Raw genomic sequence first — 21,008 nt, forward strand, 5'->3', positions numbered from 1 at the left:
ATTGGAAAGCTCTTTCAAAGAACTGGCACAGACATGATGGGCCAAATAGCCTCATTCTGTGCTGTAAGATTCTATGATCACCTGAACTGCTACTTCACATCTCCTAAAGTCATTGACAGGACCTGGAATAAGTCATCCATTTGTCATTTAAACCGCTGGCAAGATTGGGAACAAAGAGCAGAATAGAGATTTGATATAACTTGCAAATATTAATAAAAGAATAAGACACGCCGACACATCATCATTGTTTGGCACATCTGACAGAAGCATAAAGGCCTGCAGACAACTTTGGATTGTTTGGTAAACTGAAAATAATAATCAAACTAAACACAACTTGGAACAAGACGCTAACTGCTTTCAGGAGAAAACCATTGTGGATAACTTCATATACTCTCAAAATAGAATAGATGTACTCTACACATCTCGCTGAGCAAAGCTTTAGACTAACACATTATTCTGGTGCACTGATATATCATGGGCATTCCCTCGTGGCTGAGGCACAGAATGACTACACGCGCACACAACTTGAGGCACATCTCCATGAACAGGAGAACTTATTTTTTTAAATAAATACAAGCAAGCAGAAGCAATTTCCTTCAATTGATTCTTACACCTGAAGGAATTTCAGGGATGTGGTATTTGCAACAGGAACTCCTCAATCAGTTTGAGCCTGGGACACACACAGACTGCTAAATATCTCAAGAGGTAAAACGTATTAAAAATCAAAACAGGTAACAGTCAAACTCAGAAAATCTCCACCAATTTACCTTGATTGCAACTGGATATATAATCCCTCCTATTTCAAAACTTCCTTTCTTAAACATCATGACAGACGTATTGTTTATGCAGGTACCTGGAAGCAAGTTGCATAATCAAGAATTAGATTGCAAATTTATACCAAATGGAAACAGCAGCATGTAGTGGAATCCACTGCTAATCAACCAAGAGAATGGGAATGTATTTGCTTCACAGGTTCTTTGCTTAAGAATTCATAGCAACACATTGTTATTAAGAACTAGTTGGTTTATTAACAAAGGTTTAACAGTCACACTACACATTGCCAGTTCATCCACTAGGCTCACAACTGCATGCCTCATTATGGATGACCTAGACTTAACTGACTGGGGTTTTATTGAGTCTTGTGAACATCACATGACTGGCTAAGCCACTCACAATGCAACATAGGTGCATACGTTACAGTAACAATCAGTCCGGCTCAACAACTGGCCTCGCTCAATATTCAACACAATATCTAGCCCCACTCAACATCCAACATCTTTCTAGGTATGACGTCATCCCCATTTGCTGCAATATGAAGTATACTGATGAAAGGAAAAGAAAATTGAACAGAAATACTTTAATGTAAAACTACTTCATTGATTTATCTATTTAGGAATCTTTATTTGTAAATGTATTATCTTGCATCCCAGGAACTATCTTCAGACCTCAGGCTCAACACAGAGTCACTCAGTTGGCATCAACTGTTGGCTGCGTGGAGTCCAGCAATGGTGGACATCCTTTCCAGTCCCACACTTCCATCAAGGCTCATAAAAAAACTATTTAGTCTTGGAAAGTATCCAGATCACTGAAAGGTACCCATACTGCTAATCTGAAGAATACGCCACCAAAATATCATTAAGTATACATGGAGGAGGGAGGAAGGTCTAGATTTAGCGCTTATGCAATTCTTCTACCACATTATGGAACACCTAAGCATAAGAACATGAGATAGGAGCAGGATAGGAGCAGGCCTCTCGAGCCTGCTTCATTTAATACGATCATGGCTGATCCGATCATGGACTCGGGTCCACTTCCCTGCCCGCTCTCCATAACCCCTTATTCACTTATCGTTTAAGAAACTGTCTATTTCTGTCTTAAATTTATTCAATGTCCCAACTTCCACAGCTCTCTGAGGCAGCGAATTCCACAGATCCATAACCCTCAGAAGAAATTTCTCCTCATCTCAGTTTTAAATGGGCAGCCCCTTATTCTAAGATTATGCCCTCTAGTTCTAGTCTCCCCCATCAGTGGAAACATCCTCTCTGCATCCACCCTGTCATACCCCCTCATAATCTTATATGTTTCGATAAGATCACCTCTCATTCTTCTGAATTCCAATGAGTAGAGGCCCAACCTACTCAACTTTTCCTCATAAGTCAACCCCGGAATCAACCTAGTGAACCTTCTCTGAACTGCCTCCAAAGCAAGTATATCCTTTTGTAAATATGGAAACCAAAACTGCACGCAGTATTCCAGGTGTGGCCTCACCAATACCCTGTCCAACTGTAGCAAGACTTCCCTGCTTTTATACTCCATCCCCTTTGCAATAAAGGTCAAGATACCATTAGCCTTCCTGATCACTTGCTGTACCTGCACACTATTCTTTTGTGTTTCATGCACAAGTACCCCCAGGTCCCGCTGTACTGCAGCACTTTGCAATCTTTTTCCATTTAAATAATAACTTATTCTTTGATTATTTTTCTGCCAAAGTGCATGAGCTCACACTTTCCAACATTATACTCCATCTGCCAAATTTTTACCCATTTACTTAGCCTGTCTATGTCCTTTTGCAGATTTTTTGTGTCCTCCTTACACATTGCTTTTCCTCCCATCTTTGTATCATCAGCAAACTTGGCAACGTTACACTCAGTCCCTTCTTCCAAGTCGTTAATATAGATTGTAAATAGTTGGAGTCCCAGCACTGATCCCTGCGGCACCCCACTAGTTTCTGGTTGACAACTAGAGAATAAACTATTTATCCCGACTCTCTGTTTTCTGTTAGTTAGCCAATCCTCTATCCATGCTAATATATTACCCCCAACCCTATGAACTTTTATCTTGTGCAGTAACCTTTTATGTGGCACCTTGTCAAATGCCTTCTGGAAGTCCAAATACACCATATCCACTGGTTCCCCTTTATCCACCCTTTTGTTACATCCTCAAAGAATTCCAGCAAATTTGTCAAACATGACTTCCACTTCATAAATCCATGCTGACTCTGCCTGACCGAATTTTGCTTCTTCAAATGTCCTGCTATTGCTTCTTTAATAATGGACTCCAACATTTTCCCAACCACAGATGTTGGGCTAACATGGTTTTTAATATCACACAACTTGTTAGTTCACAGTAATTTATTCTTGCACTTTTTAACAAAGCTTTTTTTGGCTTTTGAATATCTATGAAGAATGAAACAAACACTAAAATTGTCCTTACCTTCAGGAAAAATTAAAATTGGTAATTTTGTCTTATCTGCAACATGATCACTCAGTCTGTGAAGAAAGAAGAGAAGATTCATCATACAAGGGATAACACAATCTTCATTGGTCCTTTGAAACATAGAAACATAGAAAATAGGTGGAGTAGGCCATTCGGCCCTTCGAGCCTGCACCGCCATTCAATGAGTTCATGGCTGAACATGCAACTTCAGTACCCCATTCCTGCTTTCTCGCCATACCCCTTGATCCACCTAGTAGTAAGGACTACATCTAACTCCTTTTTGAATATATTTAGTGAATTGGCCTCAACAACTTTCTGTGGTAGAGAATTCCACAGGTTCACCACTCTCTGGGTGAAGAGGTTTCTCCTCATCTCGGTCCTAAATAGCTTACCCCTTATCCTTAGACTGTGACCCCTGGTTCTGGACTTCCCCAACATTAATAAGAACATAAGAACATAAGAATTAGGAACAGGAGTAGGCCATCTAGACCCTCGAGCCTGCTCTGCCTGTGATATGAATATATTCAATGAGCTAGCCTCAACTGCTTCCTTGGACAGAGAATTCCACAGATTCACAACTCTCTGGGAGAAGAAATTCCTTCTCAACTCAGTATTAAATTGGCTCCCACATAATTTAAGGCTGTGCCTCCTAGTTCTAGTCTCCCCGACCAGTGGAAACAACCTCTCTCTGCCTCTATCCTGTCTATCCAATTCATTATTTTAAATGTTTCTATAAGATCACCCCTCATCCTTCTGAACTCCAACGAGTAAAAACCAAGTCTACTCAATCTATCATTATAAGGTAACCCCCTCATCTCCGGAATCAGCCTAGTGAATCGTCTCTATACCCCTTCCAAAGCTAGTATATCCTTCCTTAAGTAAGGTGACCAAAACTGCACGCAGTACTCCAGGTGAAGCCTTACCAATACCCTGTACAGTTGCAGCAGGACCTCCCTGCTTTTGTACTCCATCCCTCTCGCAATGAAGGCCAACATTCCATTCGTCTTCCTGATTACCTGCTGCACCTGCAAACTAACTTTTTGGGATTCATGCACAAGGACCCCCAGGTCCCTCTGCACTGCAGCATGTTGTAATTTCTCCCCATTCAAATAATATTCCCTTTTACTGTTTTTTTTCCCCACGGTGGATGACCTCACATTTTCCGACATTGTATTCCATCTGCCAAACCTTAGCCCATTCGCTTAACCTATCTAAATCTCTTTGCAAACTCTGTGTCCTCTACACAACCCACTTTCCCAATAATCTTTGTGTCATCTGCAAATTATGTTACAGTACACTCTGTCCCCTCTTCCAGTTCATCTATGTATATTGTAAACAATTGTGGTCCCAGCATCTATCCCTGTGGCACACCATTAACCATCTATTTCAAACCCGAAAATTAACCATTTATCCCGACTCTCTGCTTTCTGTTATCCATCCAATTCTCTATCCATGCTAATATATTTCCTCTGACTCCGCGTACTTTTATCTTCTGCAGTAACCTTTTGTGTGGCACCTTATCGAATGCCTTTTGTATATTTTATTTACACCACATCCATCGGTACAACTCTATCCACCATGCCAGTTACATCTTCAAATAATTCCAGTAAATTATTTACACATGATTTCCCCTTCATGAATCCATGTTGCGTCTGCTTGATTGCACTATTCCTATCTAGATGTCCCGCTATTTCTTCTTTAAATATAGCTTCAATCATTTTCCCCACTACAGATGTTAAACTAACCGGCCTATAGTTACCTGCCTTTTGTCTGCCCACTTTTTTTTTTTTTTTTTAAACAGAGGCGTTACATTCACTGCTTTCCAATCCGATGGTTCCTCCCCAGAGTCCAGAGAATTTTGGTAGATTATAACGAATGCATCTGCTATAACTTCCGCCATCTCTTTTAATACCCTGGGATGCATTTCATCAGGACCAGGGGACTTGTCTACCTTGAGTCCCATTAGCCTGTCCAGCACTACCCCCCTAGTGATAGTGATTGTCTCAAGGTCCTCCCTTCCCACATTCCTATGACCAGCAATTTTTGGCATGGTTTTTGTGTCTTCCACTGTGAAGACCGAAGCAAAATAATTATTTAAGGTCTCAGCCATTTCCACATTTCCCATTATTAAATCCCCCTTCTCATCTTCTAAGGGACCAACATTTACTTTAGTCACTCTTTTCCGTTTTATATATCGGTAAAAGCTTTTACTATGTTTTTATGTTTTGCGCAAGTTTACATTCGTAATCTATCTTCCCCTTCTTTATTGCTTTCTTAGTCATTCTTTGCTGTAGTTTAAAATTTTCCCAATCTTCTAGTTTCCCACTAACCTTGGCCACCTTATACGCATTGGTTTTTAATTTGATACTCTCCTTTATTTCCTTGGTTATCCACGGCTGGTTATCCCTTCTCTTACCGCCCTTCTTTTTCACTGGAATATATTTTTGTTGAGCACTATGAAAGAGCTCCTTAAAAGTCCTCCACTGTTCCTCAATTGTGCCACCGTTTAGTCTGTGTTCCCAGTCTACTTTAGCCAACTCTGCCCTCATCCCACTGTAGTCCCCTTTGTTTCAGCATAGTACGCTCGTTTGAGACACTACTTCCTCACCCTCAATCTATATTACAAATTCAACCATACTGTGATCACTCATTCCGAGATTATCTTTTACTAGGAGATCGTTTATTATTCCTGTCTCATTACACAGGACCAGATCTAAGATAGCTTGCTCTCTTGTAGGTTCTGTAACATACTGTTCTAAGAAACAATCACGTATGCATTCTATGAATTCCTCCTCAAGGCTACCCCGTGCGATTTGATTTGACCAATCGATATGTAGGTTAAAATCCCCCATGATTACTGCCGTTCCTTTTTCACATGCCTCCATTATTCCCTTGATTATTGTCCACCCCACCGTGAAGTTATTATTTGGGGGCCAAAAAACTATGCCCACCAGTGACTTTTTCCCCTTACTATCTCTAATCTCCACCCACAATAATTCAACATTTTGTTCATTAGAGCCAATATCGTCTCTCACAATTGCCCTGATATCATCCTTTCCCTTCTTGTGTATCTTTCCGAATCGTCAGATACCCCTGTATGTTTAATTCCCAGTCTTGGCCACCCTGCAACCACGTTTCTGTAATGGCCACCAAATCATACCCATTTGTAATGATTTGTGCCGTCAACTCATTTACTTTATTTTGAATGCTGCGTGCGTTTAGGTAGAGTGTTTTAATACTAGTTTTTAAACCATGATTTTTAGTTTTGACCCTTCCTGCAGCCCCTTTATATTGATACATATTGTCCCTTCCTATCACCTTGTGGTTTACACTTACCCCAGTGCTACTCTGCTCTGTTGCCTCCTGCCTTTTGCATTCTTTCTTGGGGTTCTGTTCATCTGAGCTCTCACCCACTCTAACTAGCTCAGAGCCCTCTCCTGGGTTCCCATCCCCCTGCCAAGCTACTTTAAAGCCTTCCCAACCGCACTATCAAAACCACCCGCGAGAACATTGGTCCCGTCTCTGTTGAGGTGTAACCTGTCCGACTTGTACAAGTCCCACCTTCCCCAGAAGCGGTCCCAATTGTTCAAGAAACTAAAGCCCTCCCTCCTACACCAACGGGAGAGTGGAGAGCACCAGTTCCAACTGTCACAGGACAGAGAGTGGAGAGCACCAGTTCCAACTGTCACAGGAGAGAGAGTGGAGAGCACCAGTTCCCACTGTCACAGGACGGGAGAGTGGAGAGCACCAGTTCCAACTGTCACAGGACGGGAGAGTGGAGAGCACCAGTTCCAACTGTCACAGGACGGGAGAGTGGAGAGCACCAGTTCCAACTGTCACAGGACGGGAGAGTGGAGAGCACCAGTTCCAACTGTCACAGGAGAGAGAATGGAGAGCACCAGTTCCCACTGTCACAGGACGGGAGAGTGGAGAGCACCAGTTCCAACTGTCACAGGAGAGAGAGTGGAGAGCACCAGTTCCCACTGTCACAGGACAGAGAGTGGAGAGCACCAGTTCCCACTGTCACAGGACAGAGAGTGGAGAGCACCAGTTCCAACTGTCACAGGAGAGAGAGTGGAGAGCACCAGTTCCCACTGTCACTGGACAGAGAGTGGAGAGCACCAGTTCCCACTGTCACAGGACGGGAGAGTGGAGAGCACCAGTTCCAACTGTCACAGGAGAGAGAATGGAGAGCACCAGCTCCAACTGTCGCAGGACGGGAGAGTGGAGAGCACCAGCTCCAACTGTCGCAGGACGGGAGAGTGGAGAGCACCAGCTCCAACTGTCACAGGAAAGAGACTATATTATTTCTCTAATGCTTCAAAATGCTGCCTTTTTACTAGTCTTTGTTCAAGGAATGCTGTATGTAAAGAATGGACCAATTATTCATGAGTGTTAAGAACATCAAAAACTCAGGGCTACTTCAAGTCGCCTTCCTCGTCTGTTATCCTCATGAATAAAGGCCTTATATAACCCATGGCAGTGGAAACTGAAGACTGAGTGTCCAATGAAGAGAACTTTAATACAGATAGGACACGGATACAAAGTGTTGATGTACCGATTCACTAGAGCAGGAGCAGGCAGGTGGGCTCATGCCAGACACCTTCCACACAATCCCAGTCATGTCTCTGAAGGGTGCAGGTGTTTCCTGTCGAGGGAAACACACACTATGTGCCTGCCAATTGACAGCTATGCCCAGAGTGGCACAGAGACCTGGAAGTAAGCTGGTCACCTTTAATGCGGAGTAGTGCGCAGAGAACCGACTGCAGAGCAAGAGGCAGACTCGCTGCCACAGAAAGAACAGCAAAAGAAACGGCACCATGTCCAGCTAAGCTTGAGTTTTCAACAATTTCCACTGTCTAAATGCACAAATTTTTCCAACATCCAGGGCTGAAAGGGTTAAATTAGGAGTGTTGGCATAGACTAGGATAGAAGATTAAGGGGTGAACTAATTGAGGTGTTTATGATGATTACAGGAGTTAATAGTGCAGATACAGAGAAACTATTTCCTCTGGTTGGAGAGTCCTGAACAAGAAGCACAACCTTATAATGAGCGCGCGGTAGTTTAGGATGATGGCACTGCTTCGCACAATGGGTAGTGAAAATCTCTCTCAAACTCTCTCTCTCAAAATCTCTTCCCCCCCCCCCCCCCCCCCTCTCCTTCTTCCCCCTCCCCCAACAAAAAAGAAAACTACTGAGGCTAGGTGAATTGAAAACAGCAAAACTGAGATTGATAGATTTTTCGGTAAGCAAGGGTATTAAGGGATATAGAACCAAGGCCGCTCGATGGAGTCCAGATACAGGTCAGCCACAATCTACTTAAATGGCGGAACAGATACGAGTGGCTGAATGGCCAACTCATGTTCCATTGTTCCACTTACTGAGTGTATGACTGTTATACAAGGCAATTACTTACATTGTCTGCATGGTAGAATCTGGATTTGTTTTACTAAGATAGCAATTAATACAGATGCATTCAAGTTTATTTTCAATAAGCAGCAGTGCAACTGAAATGAAGATTAGCAAAACAGTTGGATCAGTTGTCTCCGGCAACAAGAGCAAACATGTTGAAGTGCCCTATAGACAGCTAGCATTCCCGCCAGACACCATCACAGAAACAGAAAGCTGTTCACATTGCACCCATAGTCCGTGAAGCAGTTCCAAGCCCCACAATCAGCTGCTTGTCGGAGAGGTTTCCGACCATTCAACCCAAAACCCCTCAGAAAGGGGCTACAAGAGCCATATTGTAGGGGCATAAACTAAAGAAAGACTTGAATTCATATAGCGCCTTTTGCGACCTAAGGACACACCAAAGTGTTTTACAGTCAATGGTGTACTTTTGAAGTGTCTTCACTCTTGTAATGTAGGATTCAGCCAATTTGCACACAGCAAGGTCCCACAAACAGCAACGTGATAAGAACATAAGAAATAGGAGCAGGAGTAGGCCATTTGGCCCCTCGAGACAGCTCTGCCATTCAATAAGATCTTGGCCGATCTGATCATGGGCTCAGCTCCACTTCCCTGCCCGCTCCCCATAACCCTTCACTCCCTTATAGCTCAAAAATCTGACTATCTCCGCCTTAAATATATTCAATGACCCAGCCTCCACAGCTCTCTGGGGCAGAGAATTCCATAGATTTACAACCCTCAGAGAAGAAATTCCTCCTCATCTCAATTTTAAATAGGTGACCTCTTATTCTAAAACTATGTCCCCTCGTTCTAGATTCCCCCATTAGTGGAAACATCCTCTCTGCATCTATCTTGTCGAACCCCATCATTATCTTGTATGTCTCACTAAGATCACCCCTCATTCTTCTGAACTCCAATAAGTACAGGACCAACCTTTCTTCATAAATCAACCCCTTCACCTCAGGAATCAACCGAGTGAACCTTTCTGAACTGCCTCCAATGCAAGTATATCCCTCCTTAAATAAGGAGACTAAACCTGTATGCAGTACCCTGGGTGTGGCCTCACCAATACCCTGTACAGTTGTAGCAGGACTTCTCTGCTTTTATACTCCATCCCCCTTACAATAAAGGCCAACATTCTATTTGCCTTCCTGATTATTTGCTGTACCTGTATACTAACCATGCACAAGGACCTCCAGGTCTCTCTGCACTGCAGCATTTTGTAATTTTTCTCTATTTAAATAATAATTTGCTTTTTTATTTTTTTTGCCAAAGTGGATAACTTCACATTTTCCCAAATTATACTCCATCTGCCAATTTTTTGCCCACTCACTTAGCCTGTCTATATCCTTTTGCAATTTTGTGTCCTCCTCACATTTTGCTTTCCCACCCATTTTTTATCATCAGCAAACTTGGCTACATTACACTCGGTCTCTTCATCCAAGTCATTAATATAGATTGTAAATAGTTGAGGCCCCAGCACCGATCCCTGCATCTCCCCACTAGTCACTGTTTGCCAACCAGAAAATGACCCATTTATCCCGATTCTTTATTTCTGTTAGTTAGCCAATCCTCTATCCATGCTAATATATTACCCCAAACTCCGTGTACTTTCATCTTGTGCAGTAACCTTTTATGTGGCACCTTATCGAATACCTTCCGGAAATCCAAATACACCACATCCACTGGTTACCCCTTACCCACCCTGCTCATTACATCCTCAAAGAACTCCAGCAAATTTGTCAAACATGATTTCCCTTTCATAAAACAATGCTGACTCTGCTTGACTAAATTATGCTTTTCCAAATGTCCTGCTACTGCTTTCTTAATAATGGACTTCAACATTTTCCCAATGACAGATGTTAGGCTAACTGCTCTATAGTTTCCCACTTTCTGTCTGCCTCCTTTTTTAAATAGGGGTGTTACATTTGCGGTTTTCCAATCTGCTGGGACCTCCCCAGAATCCAGGGAATTTTGGTAGATTACAACCAATGCATCCACTATCTCTGCAGCCACATCTTTTAAGACCCTGGGATGCAAGCCATCGGGTCCAGGGTCCACCTTTGGTCCCATTATTTTACCGAGTACTACTTCTTTTGTGACAGTGATTGTTTAAAGTTCCTCCCTCCCTACAGTCCCTTGATTATCGGGATGTGTTTAGTGTCTTGTACTGTAAAGACCGATACAAAATATTTGTTCAAAGTCTCTGCCATTTCCCTGTTCCCCATTATTAATTCTCCAGTCTCATCCTCCAAGGGACCAATATTTACTTTAGCCACTCTTTCCTTTTTATATACCTGTAGAAACTCTTACTATCTGTTTTCATATTTTTTGCTAGTTTACTTTCATAATCTATCTTCCCTCTATTATTTTTTATTTAGTTGTTCTTTGCTGTTTTTTTTTAAAATTTTTTTTAAAAAAAGTATCCCAATCCTCTGGCCTCCCACGAATCTTGGCCACATTGTATGCCATTGTTTTCAATTTGATACCATCCTTTATTTCCTGAGTTAGCCACAAGTGGTTATCCCTTTTCTTAAAGTCTTTCCTTCTCATTGGAATATATTTTTGTTGTGAGTTATGAAATATCTTCTTAAATGTCTACCACTGCTCATCAACCATCTTACATTTTAATCTATTTTCCCAGTCCACTTTAGCCAACTCTGCCTTCATACCTTTGTAGTCTCCTTTATTTAAGCTTAGGACATTGGTTTGAGATCCATCTCGCCCTCCAACTGAATTTGAAATTCAACCATGCTATGATCACTTTTTCCTAGAGGATCCTTTACTCGGAGATCGTTTATTAATCCTGTCTCATTACACAGTACCAGATCTAAGGTAGCCTGCTCCCTGGTTGGTTCCGCAAGGTACTATTCAAGGAAACTATCCCGGATACAGTATCTCCAAATTTGCGGATGATACTAAGTTGGGTGGCAGTGTGAGCTGCGAGGAGGATGCTATTAGGCTGCAGAGTGACTTGGATAGGTTAGGTGAGTGGGCAAATGCATGGCAGATGAAGTATAATGTGGATAAATGTGAGGTTATCCACTTTGGTGGTAAAAACAGAGAGACAGACTATTATCTGAATGGTGACAGATTAGGAAAAGGGAAGGTGCAACGAGACCTGGGTGTCATGGTACATCAGTCATTGAAGGTTGGCATGCAGGTACAGCAGGCGGTTAAGAAAGCAAATGGCATGTTGGCCTTCATAGCGAGGGGATTTGAATACAGGGGCAGGGAGGTGTTGCTACAGTTGTACAGGGCCTTGGTGAGGCCACACCTGGAGTATTGTGTACAGTTTTGGTCCCCTAACTTGAGGAAGGACATTCTTGCTATTGAGGGAGTGCAGCGAAGGTTCACCAGACTGATTCCCGGGATGGCGGGACTGACCTATCAAGAAAGATTGGATCAATTGGGCTTGTATTCACTGGAGTTCAGAAGAATGAGAGGGGACCTCATAGAAACGTTTAAAATTCTGACGGGTTTAGACAGGTTAGATGCAGAAAGAATGTTCCCAATGTTGGGGAGGTCCAGAACCAGGGGTCACAGTCTGAGGATAAGGGGTAAGCCATTTAGGACCGAGATGAGGAGAAACTTCTTCACCCAGAGAGTGGTGAACCTGTGGAATTCTCTACCACAGAAAGTAGTTGAGGCCAATTCACTAAATATATTCAAAAGGGAGTTAGATGAAGTCCTTACTACTCGGGGGATCAAGGGTTATGGCGAGAAAGCAGGAAGGGGGTACTGAAGTTTCATGTTCAGCCATTAACTCATTGAATGGCGGTGCAGGCTAGAAGGGCTGAATGGCCTGCTCCTGCACCTATTTTCTATGTTTCTATGTTTCTATGTAACTCTTCCTCAAGGCTACCTTGGCCAATTTGATTTGTCCAATCAATATGAAGATTTAAATCGCCCATGATTATTGCCGTTCCTTTTTTATAAGCCTCCATTATTTCTTGATTTATACCCCGTCCAACAGTGTAGCTACTGTTAGGGGGCCTATAGACTACGCCACCAGTGACTTTTTCCCCTTATTATTCCTTATCTCCTCCCAAACTGATTCTACATCTTGATCTTCTGAGCCAATATCATTTCTCACTAACGCACTGATCTCATCCTTTATTAACAGAGCAACCCATTCCTTTTCCTTTCCGTCTATCCTTCCGAATTGTCAAATACCCCGGAATATTTAGTTCCCAGCCTTGGTCACCTTGCAACCACGTCTCTGTAATAGCCATCAGATCATACCCATTTATATCTATTTGTGCTGTTAACTCATTTATTTTGTTACGAATGCTGCGCGCATTCAGATAAAGAGCTTTTCATTTTGTTTTTTTACCATTTTTCCCTGCTTTGACTCCACTTTCTGATACATTCTTATGTTTATACATTCTGTCCCTTCCTGTCACACTCTGGTTATCATTTCCCCCAGTGATATCCTGCTCTATTGCCTTCTCCTTGCTATTTGACTTTTTAGATTTCCGCTCACCTGAACCCTCCCCCCACCCCCCCGCCCCACTAAATTGTTTAAAGTTCTCTCTACAGCCCTAGTTATTTGATTCACCAAGACACTAGTCCCAGCACGGTTGAAGTGAATCTGTTTTAGTGATGATGGTGGGGGGGGATAAATATTTGCCAGAACTCCCCTGCTTTTCTTCGAAATAGTGGCACGGGATATTCTATGTCCACCTGAGGGGACAGGCAAAGTCTCGGTTTAACAGCTCATCCAAAAGGACCTCCAACAGTGCAGCACTCCCTCAGTACAGCAGTGTCATGTCAGCCTGGATTATGTGCTCATGTCCCTGGAGTGGGACTTGAACCCACAACCGTCTGACTCAGAGGCGAGAGTGCTACCCACTGAGCCACAGCTGACACTCTGAATAACAAACCTTATTGAATTAATGCTGGAGGAACATCAGTGGGTGCGGCCTTGATTTTCTAGCACTAAGATCAATCATTCGAATCTGCAAACATGTTGAGACAATGAAGCGACAAGTACATTTAGTAAACAATAAGTTAGACCATAATTACAAAGCAGCTCATCATCACTGTCCCAATGTTTCTCCACGATGACCCTTCAGTCCATTACAGGACTCCTGAAAACAGGGCCAGGGAAATCTGAATGAACGCAAGTTGACGAATGTTGCACGTAACAGTGGCGGCGCCTAACCTTTTTATTACGAGATGACGATCTTTCATTTCGGATCGTTCAAACCAGACGTGTGGGCAGGCCTTGACCATGGACCTCTGAATGATTCCCATCAGCCCACCATGCACCTGTCCAACCTATTGAGAAATGGGCCATTTAATTTTTCGCCGCTCAATTATTTTTCAGTAATTAACAAAGCACACAAAAATGGCAAACTGTAACAAGTCACCCACCTCTTAGTTAGACATTTCAGTAAAATTACCAGAGGGGTAGCGAATGAGAGCGGGGCGGAGAGAGAGGGGGAGATACAGAGGGGTGAAAGAGAGAGAGGAGAGAAAGACAAAGGGAGAGGGAGAAAGAGGCAGAGAGAGAGAAAAACAGATCCAATTTCCGCTATGTTGCTGCCACAGCCCGAATTCTTCCCATTGGAGGGGGTAAGGGAGAGTCAACACCTCTCTGGGTCTGCACATACATAGCAAGTAGCTCAAAAGTATTGGAAGCCTGGAAGCAGGTCACCTGCCTAACCTTTTGGCAAGTTCGTGCGTAGGAGAGAAAATAGCAGAGAAATGGAGACAAACCTTCATTAATAAAAGGAGAAGATAACTTGCCTAAGTGGCCCACAACAATTAAACTACTTCAAAGATTAATTCATTAATGTAAGGATTCTTAATATGATTTTTTTTTAGATATATTAAAAAAGGGGACAATTGCTTTATACGATCATCCATCTCACCATTGCATAGCCTCCATCATTGGCCAGTATGACGATGTCTATTGGTGAGGTGTGGTTTGCTACACATATCCCTCCTCGCTTTGGTTTGTTTTCCCTGCAATTACAAAGTATTTGTTCAGAGTCCTCCAACATTAATAATCAGCAAACCCCAGCACTTAAACCCGACACAGAAATACATTAGCACACGTGGTTCTGGCCCAACCTAATCTACACCAACCTTCACATGACTATCTCCAACAAGCAGGCTTACATCAAGCTTTCTTTCGAGCTGGTCACAGCCTAACTGAAGCCGCCTCCTCTACTGTGGGCCTATTCCATTGTGATGAGGGGAGCTAAACATCCCAACAACCACATCCTTTCCACCCAAGAACTGGATGGCACCAAGTTATAGATGGTGCATGTAAGCACACACCTGCAGTGTCCATTCATACCCTCATTATCGTCTAACCTGTGCCTTCCTCTCACACCAACAACTTGTATTTATATAGCGCCTTTAACATAGTGAAACATCCCAAGGCACTTCACAAGAGTATTATGAGATTTTTTTTTTTAAACTGACACTGAGTCACATAAGAAGAAATTAAGGCAGATGTCGAAAAGCTTGGTCAAAGAGATAGGTTTTAAGGAGCATCTTAAAGGAGGAAAGAGAGGTAGTGAGGTGGAGAGTTCCAGAGCTTGGGGCCTAGGCAGCTGAAGGCACAGCCACCGATAGTTGAGAGATTATAATCAGGGGGCGGAGAGGAATTCTCTGTTGTTTCTGTTGAGCAGAATTTGAGGAGCGCAGATATCTTGGGTGGAGTGGGGGGGGGGGGGGTGGTTGTGAGGCTGGAGCAGATTACATAGATAGGGAGGGGAGAGGCCATGGAGGGATTTGTAAACAAGGATGAGAATTTTTAAATAGATGCGTTGCTTAACTAGGAGCCAATGGAGGTCAGCGAGCACAGGGATGATGGGTGAGCGGGACTTGGTGCAAGTTAGGACACGGGCAGCTGAGTTTTGGATGACCTCAAGTTTACATAGGGCAGAATGTGGGCAGCCAGCCAGGAGTGCGTTGGAATAGTCAAGTCTAGAGGTTACAAAGGCACACCAACACACAAATGGAGGCAGCGCTGAACTAGGAACAGCAATGTAGCAAGCTCAACAGAAACAACAGAGAAATGACTCCACGCAATTCATTCAGTGCACCAGCATTTATCGCATAAATAAAAATATGCACACAAAAAATTAAAAGACAAAGACAAAAACTGTTTTTGTGAGTTTTTTAAAAAGTGTTCAATTTGACAGCAGCTCCAGCAAGCTCAGAAAGTGAAGTCCGACCGTTCGAAAGTGACAGACAGGAAAAGATCAGCTGGTCCATCAAGCTCCAAGATGCTGAGAGCATCGTGACGAGATACTTCCTACCCACAGCTCTGTAATCTCCTGCGAGTCGCAGCCAGCCAGGAAAAAAAAACTGGGCCCAAAAGGGGGGGTTGTGGGGGGGGGAGGGAATATGGAAAATTCCTCTCCGCCCCCCAAGTAATCGAAACCTCATAGATAAAACAGGGAAAGAGACTTCTAATTGAAGATCCATTTTTAAAAAAAAGATAAGTTGTCCTGTGTCTGTTGAACTGACTGCTCCAAAACATTTCAACTTAAACCATGAGAATGCAACATGCGGCAGAGCATTCATTCAGGACTGATGTCAGAAGATCTTCAGACAAGGAGTCAACAACAGCGAGTGGGTAGGATCTGGACTGCGCTACCTGAGGGTGGTGGAGGAGGTTCAATCACGGCTTTCAAATGAGAATTGGTTAAGTACCTAAAGGAAAAAAATTTGCAGAGCGATGGGGAAAGGGCGGGGGGGTGGGACCAGGTGAAATGCTCTTGCAGAGAGCCGGCATGGGCTCGAAGGGGCGAATGGCCTCCTTCTGTGCTGTAACCATTCTATGATTCTAACATACAGACCATCATCCAGAGTGAGCCCTGGAGGGAAAAAATTAGAATATTTTAAGAAGCCTCTGGCTGCGGTCACGTGGAAAGGGGCGGGGGGAGGGGGGGGGGGTCGTTGGGGTGACTGTTGGGTCTTACTGCTAGGATTAACCGGGCTAGGCCAAATGTCCCTCTCCAGTCCTTACCTATCAGGTGATTAGACCTCAACAGAATAATCATCTTACACCAGGACCGTACCAGAAGTGGTCCAAAACGGCCTCCTCTGTCCAGTAACAATAACCATCCTGCACTCCAAAAGTAACTCATTATATGAAGCACTGGGACGTTTTGGTGATGCAGTAGGGTGCTGTATAAATGCAGGTACCTCTATGTATACCACAGGCAGCAGACTCGATCTAAAACAGGACTCAACACTAAGCAACATCCTTATAACAGACACGCACTGCATGGACCATCGCAGTTTACTGTCTGCTATGTCTGCCACGACTATTCCCATCATTTTCCTGGTTTAATCGGGTGTGTGGGCAAACTGGCTCAAGCAGAAAGCAGAGGAGCTGACAGCAGGTCGGGCAAAATGTCCTACTTGACCTTCAAAGACCACCAAAGCTTTACTCTTGTAAATAATTAAAATGGAAATTGAAGGCCAGATTAAGCCCACACATTTCAAAGTGTGCAGCACTTGTTTTGGAATAGTTGCAGTTTGTTAAATCATGGAATAAAATGGCCTGCTGTGTTTTGTGTAATTAAATTAAAGAATAAGCTGACTAGGAACTCAGTGAAATGAGTAGGAAAACAGAAAGACTATTCAGAAACTGTCAAAGACGTTAAGTTCAGACAGTTAAAATAAGCAGATCTGGAGCCTAGCCAAGTGACAAATCAACACACATACACTCGTTTTCTCTCTATCTCTCTCTCACACACACACAGTCACACTCTCTCTCAAACACACACACTCATTCTCTCTCTCTCTCTCTCTCTCTCTCACACACACACACACACACACACACACTCATTCTCTCACACACACACACACATTCTTAAAAATGTGGTAATTCCAGCGATTACTATACAGATCTCTTGTTTTTCTTGCGAAATGCAGCTGAAGTGTAAGTATTTTCTCTCACACACACACACACTCATTCTCTCACACACACACACACCCACACACACGTCTGGATGTTTAGCAACTTGGCTAAATTCAGACTTCCTTTAAAATGATTGCCTAGTATTATCAGGACCTTAGTAGTTGTCGATTCCTGTTCCAATTCCATTTCCAGCTCTCTTGCACTTCTTGAAGATGCTCCTTTTTTCTAAAATACATTCTATATTTATCACATCAGTTAAATTGTTTTTTTTACAAAGTCTGGCTGTCCCAATACAAGTAGAAATTGTGCAGAAATTAAAATCAGTTCAGACACTGTACACCAGGGTGAATAATGCCCAGTTTGGGAATTACATTAAAAATACCCAAAAAGTTATAAATGTTTCGATCAGGCAACTTCCCAAAACCAAATTAATCATTGCTGAAAAAAAACTCAAAAGTCTTGAAGGAAAATGTTATTGCGTTTTAAAATAGTCCCAATAGTTTAAAATAGACATCAATATTCATGCCAGTGCTGCTGTTGTCAGCCCAGGTGTATGTCAAAGGTCCATTCTGTATAACATACAGTGCTGAATACTCAAACACATCATCATCATCATCATCATAGGCAGTCCCTCGGAATCGAGGAAGACTTGCTTCCACTCCATAGGGAAGGGGCTGATACCATTCACCCACAATTATGTGGTGAAAGACCAGGAGGTCACGGTGCTAAAAGCTTGTCTGCAGTGTGTACCATCTACAAGATGCACTCCAGCAACTCGCCAAGGCTTCTTCGGCATCACCTCCCAAACCCACGACCTCTACCACCTAGATGGCAAGGGCAGCAGGTGCATGGGAACACGATGAGCTCTAAGTTCTCCTCCAAGTCACATACCATCCTGACTTGGAAATATATCGCCGTTCCTTCATCGTCGCTGGGTCAAAATCCTGGAACTCCCTCCCTAACAGCACTGTGGGAGTGCCTTCACCACACGGACTGCAGTGGTTCAAGAAGGCGGCTCACCACCACCTTCTCGAGGGCACTTGTGGATGGGCAATAAATGCTGGCCTTGCCAGCGACGCCCAAATCCCGTGGATAAGTATTTAAAATACCTGCAACAGCACAGCAGACAAGCTCTAGGGTCCACGAACACCTTTACTGATTGTGACGCTTAACCTGGCTACCATTTTGTTCTTTTGATTGTCCAATAGTTATTTTCTACCAATGAAAACCCACTTCCATCTGCAGGCAGCCCGGGGCAGGGAAAAGAAGTAAAACATTTTGGAACAAGTTTTAAAATTAGAAAACGGTTAGAGAAGGTTGATTCACTACAGATGCAGTGTTTAAAAACTTGATAAAGTCAAAATGGGACAGAATTGGAAAGAAAGAGAATAAAAAGTACAAAAAGGCAAGGAGAATTGACGTACATTTTTAACATTGGTGATCGCTTCACTGACATTGGCCATTATATCACGAATATTGGCAAATATTTTACAAATATTGGCTTTATTCACCAACATCGGTGATTATATCACTAATATTGGCTTTTATTTCACTAACATTGTTGATTATATCACTAATATTGGCTTTTATTTCACTAACATCGGTGATTATATCACTAATATTGGCGATTATTTCACTAATAGTACTTCATTGGCTGTAACGCAATTTGGGACTTCGAGGTTGTGAAAGGCAATTCTTTTTAATATTGGCGATTATTTCACTGACATTGTCAATTATTTCAGAGTTATTGCATGAGCTGAAAAGCATTGCTGTGCAGGAACTTCCTTGAACCTGCTGGCAGTCTGAAGAGTTAAACTATCTCCACTGTTGAAATTCAGCCCAATCATTCATCCTCACTGCCTTCCACACGTGTGTATCAACAATGGGACTTAAACTAGTTAAAATAGAAAACCCAACACTATCCAAAATGGGTGTGTCCGAAGTGAAACAAAGAAGCACATGAACTAAAATATGTTGCATTGTGTTGATAAAAATACTAATAAATTATATTCTGCAACTATTAAATTCATTTGCGCTTTGTTAACTTTGGAATTCAATAACCTAGAGCGTTATTTAACTCCGAGATGAGTTTCCGATCCCATATCCTCTCCATCACCAAGATCGCCTACTTCCACAACTGTAACATCACTCCTGCTTCAGCTAAGCTGCTGCTGAAACCCTCATCAAAGCCTTTGTTACCTCGAGACTCGACTGTTCCAATGCTCTCCCGGCCGGCCTCCCACCTTGCATCCTCCGTAATCTTGAGCTCATCCAAAACTTTGCTGCCCGTATCCTAACTCGCACCAAGTCCCATTCACCCATCCCCTCTGTTACATTTCTACATTGGCTTTCGGTCTAGCAAAGCCTCAATTTTAAAATTATCAACTTTGTTTTCAACTCCCTCTATGGAGTCGCCTCTCCCCATCTCTGCAATCCCCTCCAGCCCTATAACCCTCTGAGATCTCTGCGCTACTCCAATTCTGGCCTCTTGCCCAGAGTTTAATCACTCCAAGATTGGCAGCCATGCCTTCAGCTGTCTCGGCCCTAAGCTCTGGAATTCCCTTCCTAAATCTCTCCATCTTTCGAACTCTCTCTCCTCCTTTAAGACGCTCCTTATAATCTACCTCTTGGACAAAGCTTTTGGTCACCTGTCCCAATATCTCCTTATGAGGCTGTGTCAAGTTCCAGTGAAGCGCTTTGGGACATTTTACTATGTTAAAGTTGCTATATAAATGCAGGTTGGTGTTGTTGTTTATATACAGAGGGTTATTAACAATGTGGTCCACAGGGTCACATCTTTGAAATGAAATATCACTTATTTTTGCAAAGAATTGCTCCAGTAGGTGGTATTTTGCATCTTCAGAACATTCCTCATAATGTCTCACTCGAGTGAAAGCTCCCCACCCTTAGGGTTTGTTCGCTACAGATCTCTTGCAATCTCAATATTCATTTGTACCGTTGCAAAAACAGGCAAATATCAAAACTTGGCACATCTACAATGACTAGTCACTAATAACACTACACCATTCTGCGCAATCTGAATAAACCCACACTTTGTACTGAAAAAGAAAAGTGCTATTGTGTCCAAAGGCTAGTACAACATTGTTCATTAACCCTCAAGCTCCACAGTTGCATTTTACATCAAATTACATTTCAACATGTTCCAATTTAGTAACTGGTATAATGGAAAAATTAAGATTGTGAAATAAGAGTAAAATATATATATAGTCAACATATTTAGTATAAATTAACTGCATTAATCACGGTGAAGTCACGATCTTTTCAAATTCAGATTGAAATAATTGTTTCGCTATTTCTTTCAAATTAAATGTTTTATTGAGCACACCGTAAAAACAAGGTAATGTTTCAAATTCTACAGTCTGCTTAAAAAAAAAGTAAAAACTTAAAGAAAACACATGCTGCTCTTCAACCTAACAGAAGCAACAGGCTCGTGGTGCGACCTCCTGTACTGTCCCTTTCACCTCTCCCA

At 42.7% G+C, this 21,008-nt stretch overlaps 1 protein-coding gene across 3 annotated transcripts in view; it reads right to left on the bottom strand.

The window, feature by feature from the left end:
• The window catches only part of gpat3 (glycerol-3-phosphate acyltransferase 3), a 72,064-nt gene that overhangs the window by 14,097 nt on the left and 36,959 nt on the right, over positions 1–21,008 (bottom strand). For all 3 annotated transcript variants that reach the window (XM_070872379.1, XM_070872373.1, XM_070872371.1), the window contains exons 7-10: positions 14,505–14,598; positions 13,793–13,908; positions 3,214–3,269; positions 768–853 (exon numbers count right to left, since the gene is read on the bottom strand). In XM_070872379.1, the coding sequence (XP_070728480.1) occupies positions 768–853; positions 3,214–3,269; positions 13,793–13,908; positions 14,505–14,598 (352 nt within the window). The remainder of the gene's footprint in view (positions 1–767; positions 854–3,213; positions 3,270–13,792; positions 13,909–14,504; positions 14,599–21,008) is intronic.

This window comes from Pristiophorus japonicus, chromosome 2 (genome assembly GCF_044704955.1).
Source record: "Pristiophorus japonicus isolate sPriJap1 chromosome 2, sPriJap1.hap1, whole genome shotgun sequence".
NCBI lineage: Eukaryota > Metazoa > Chordata > Chondrichthyes > Pristiophoridae > Pristiophorus > Pristiophorus japonicus.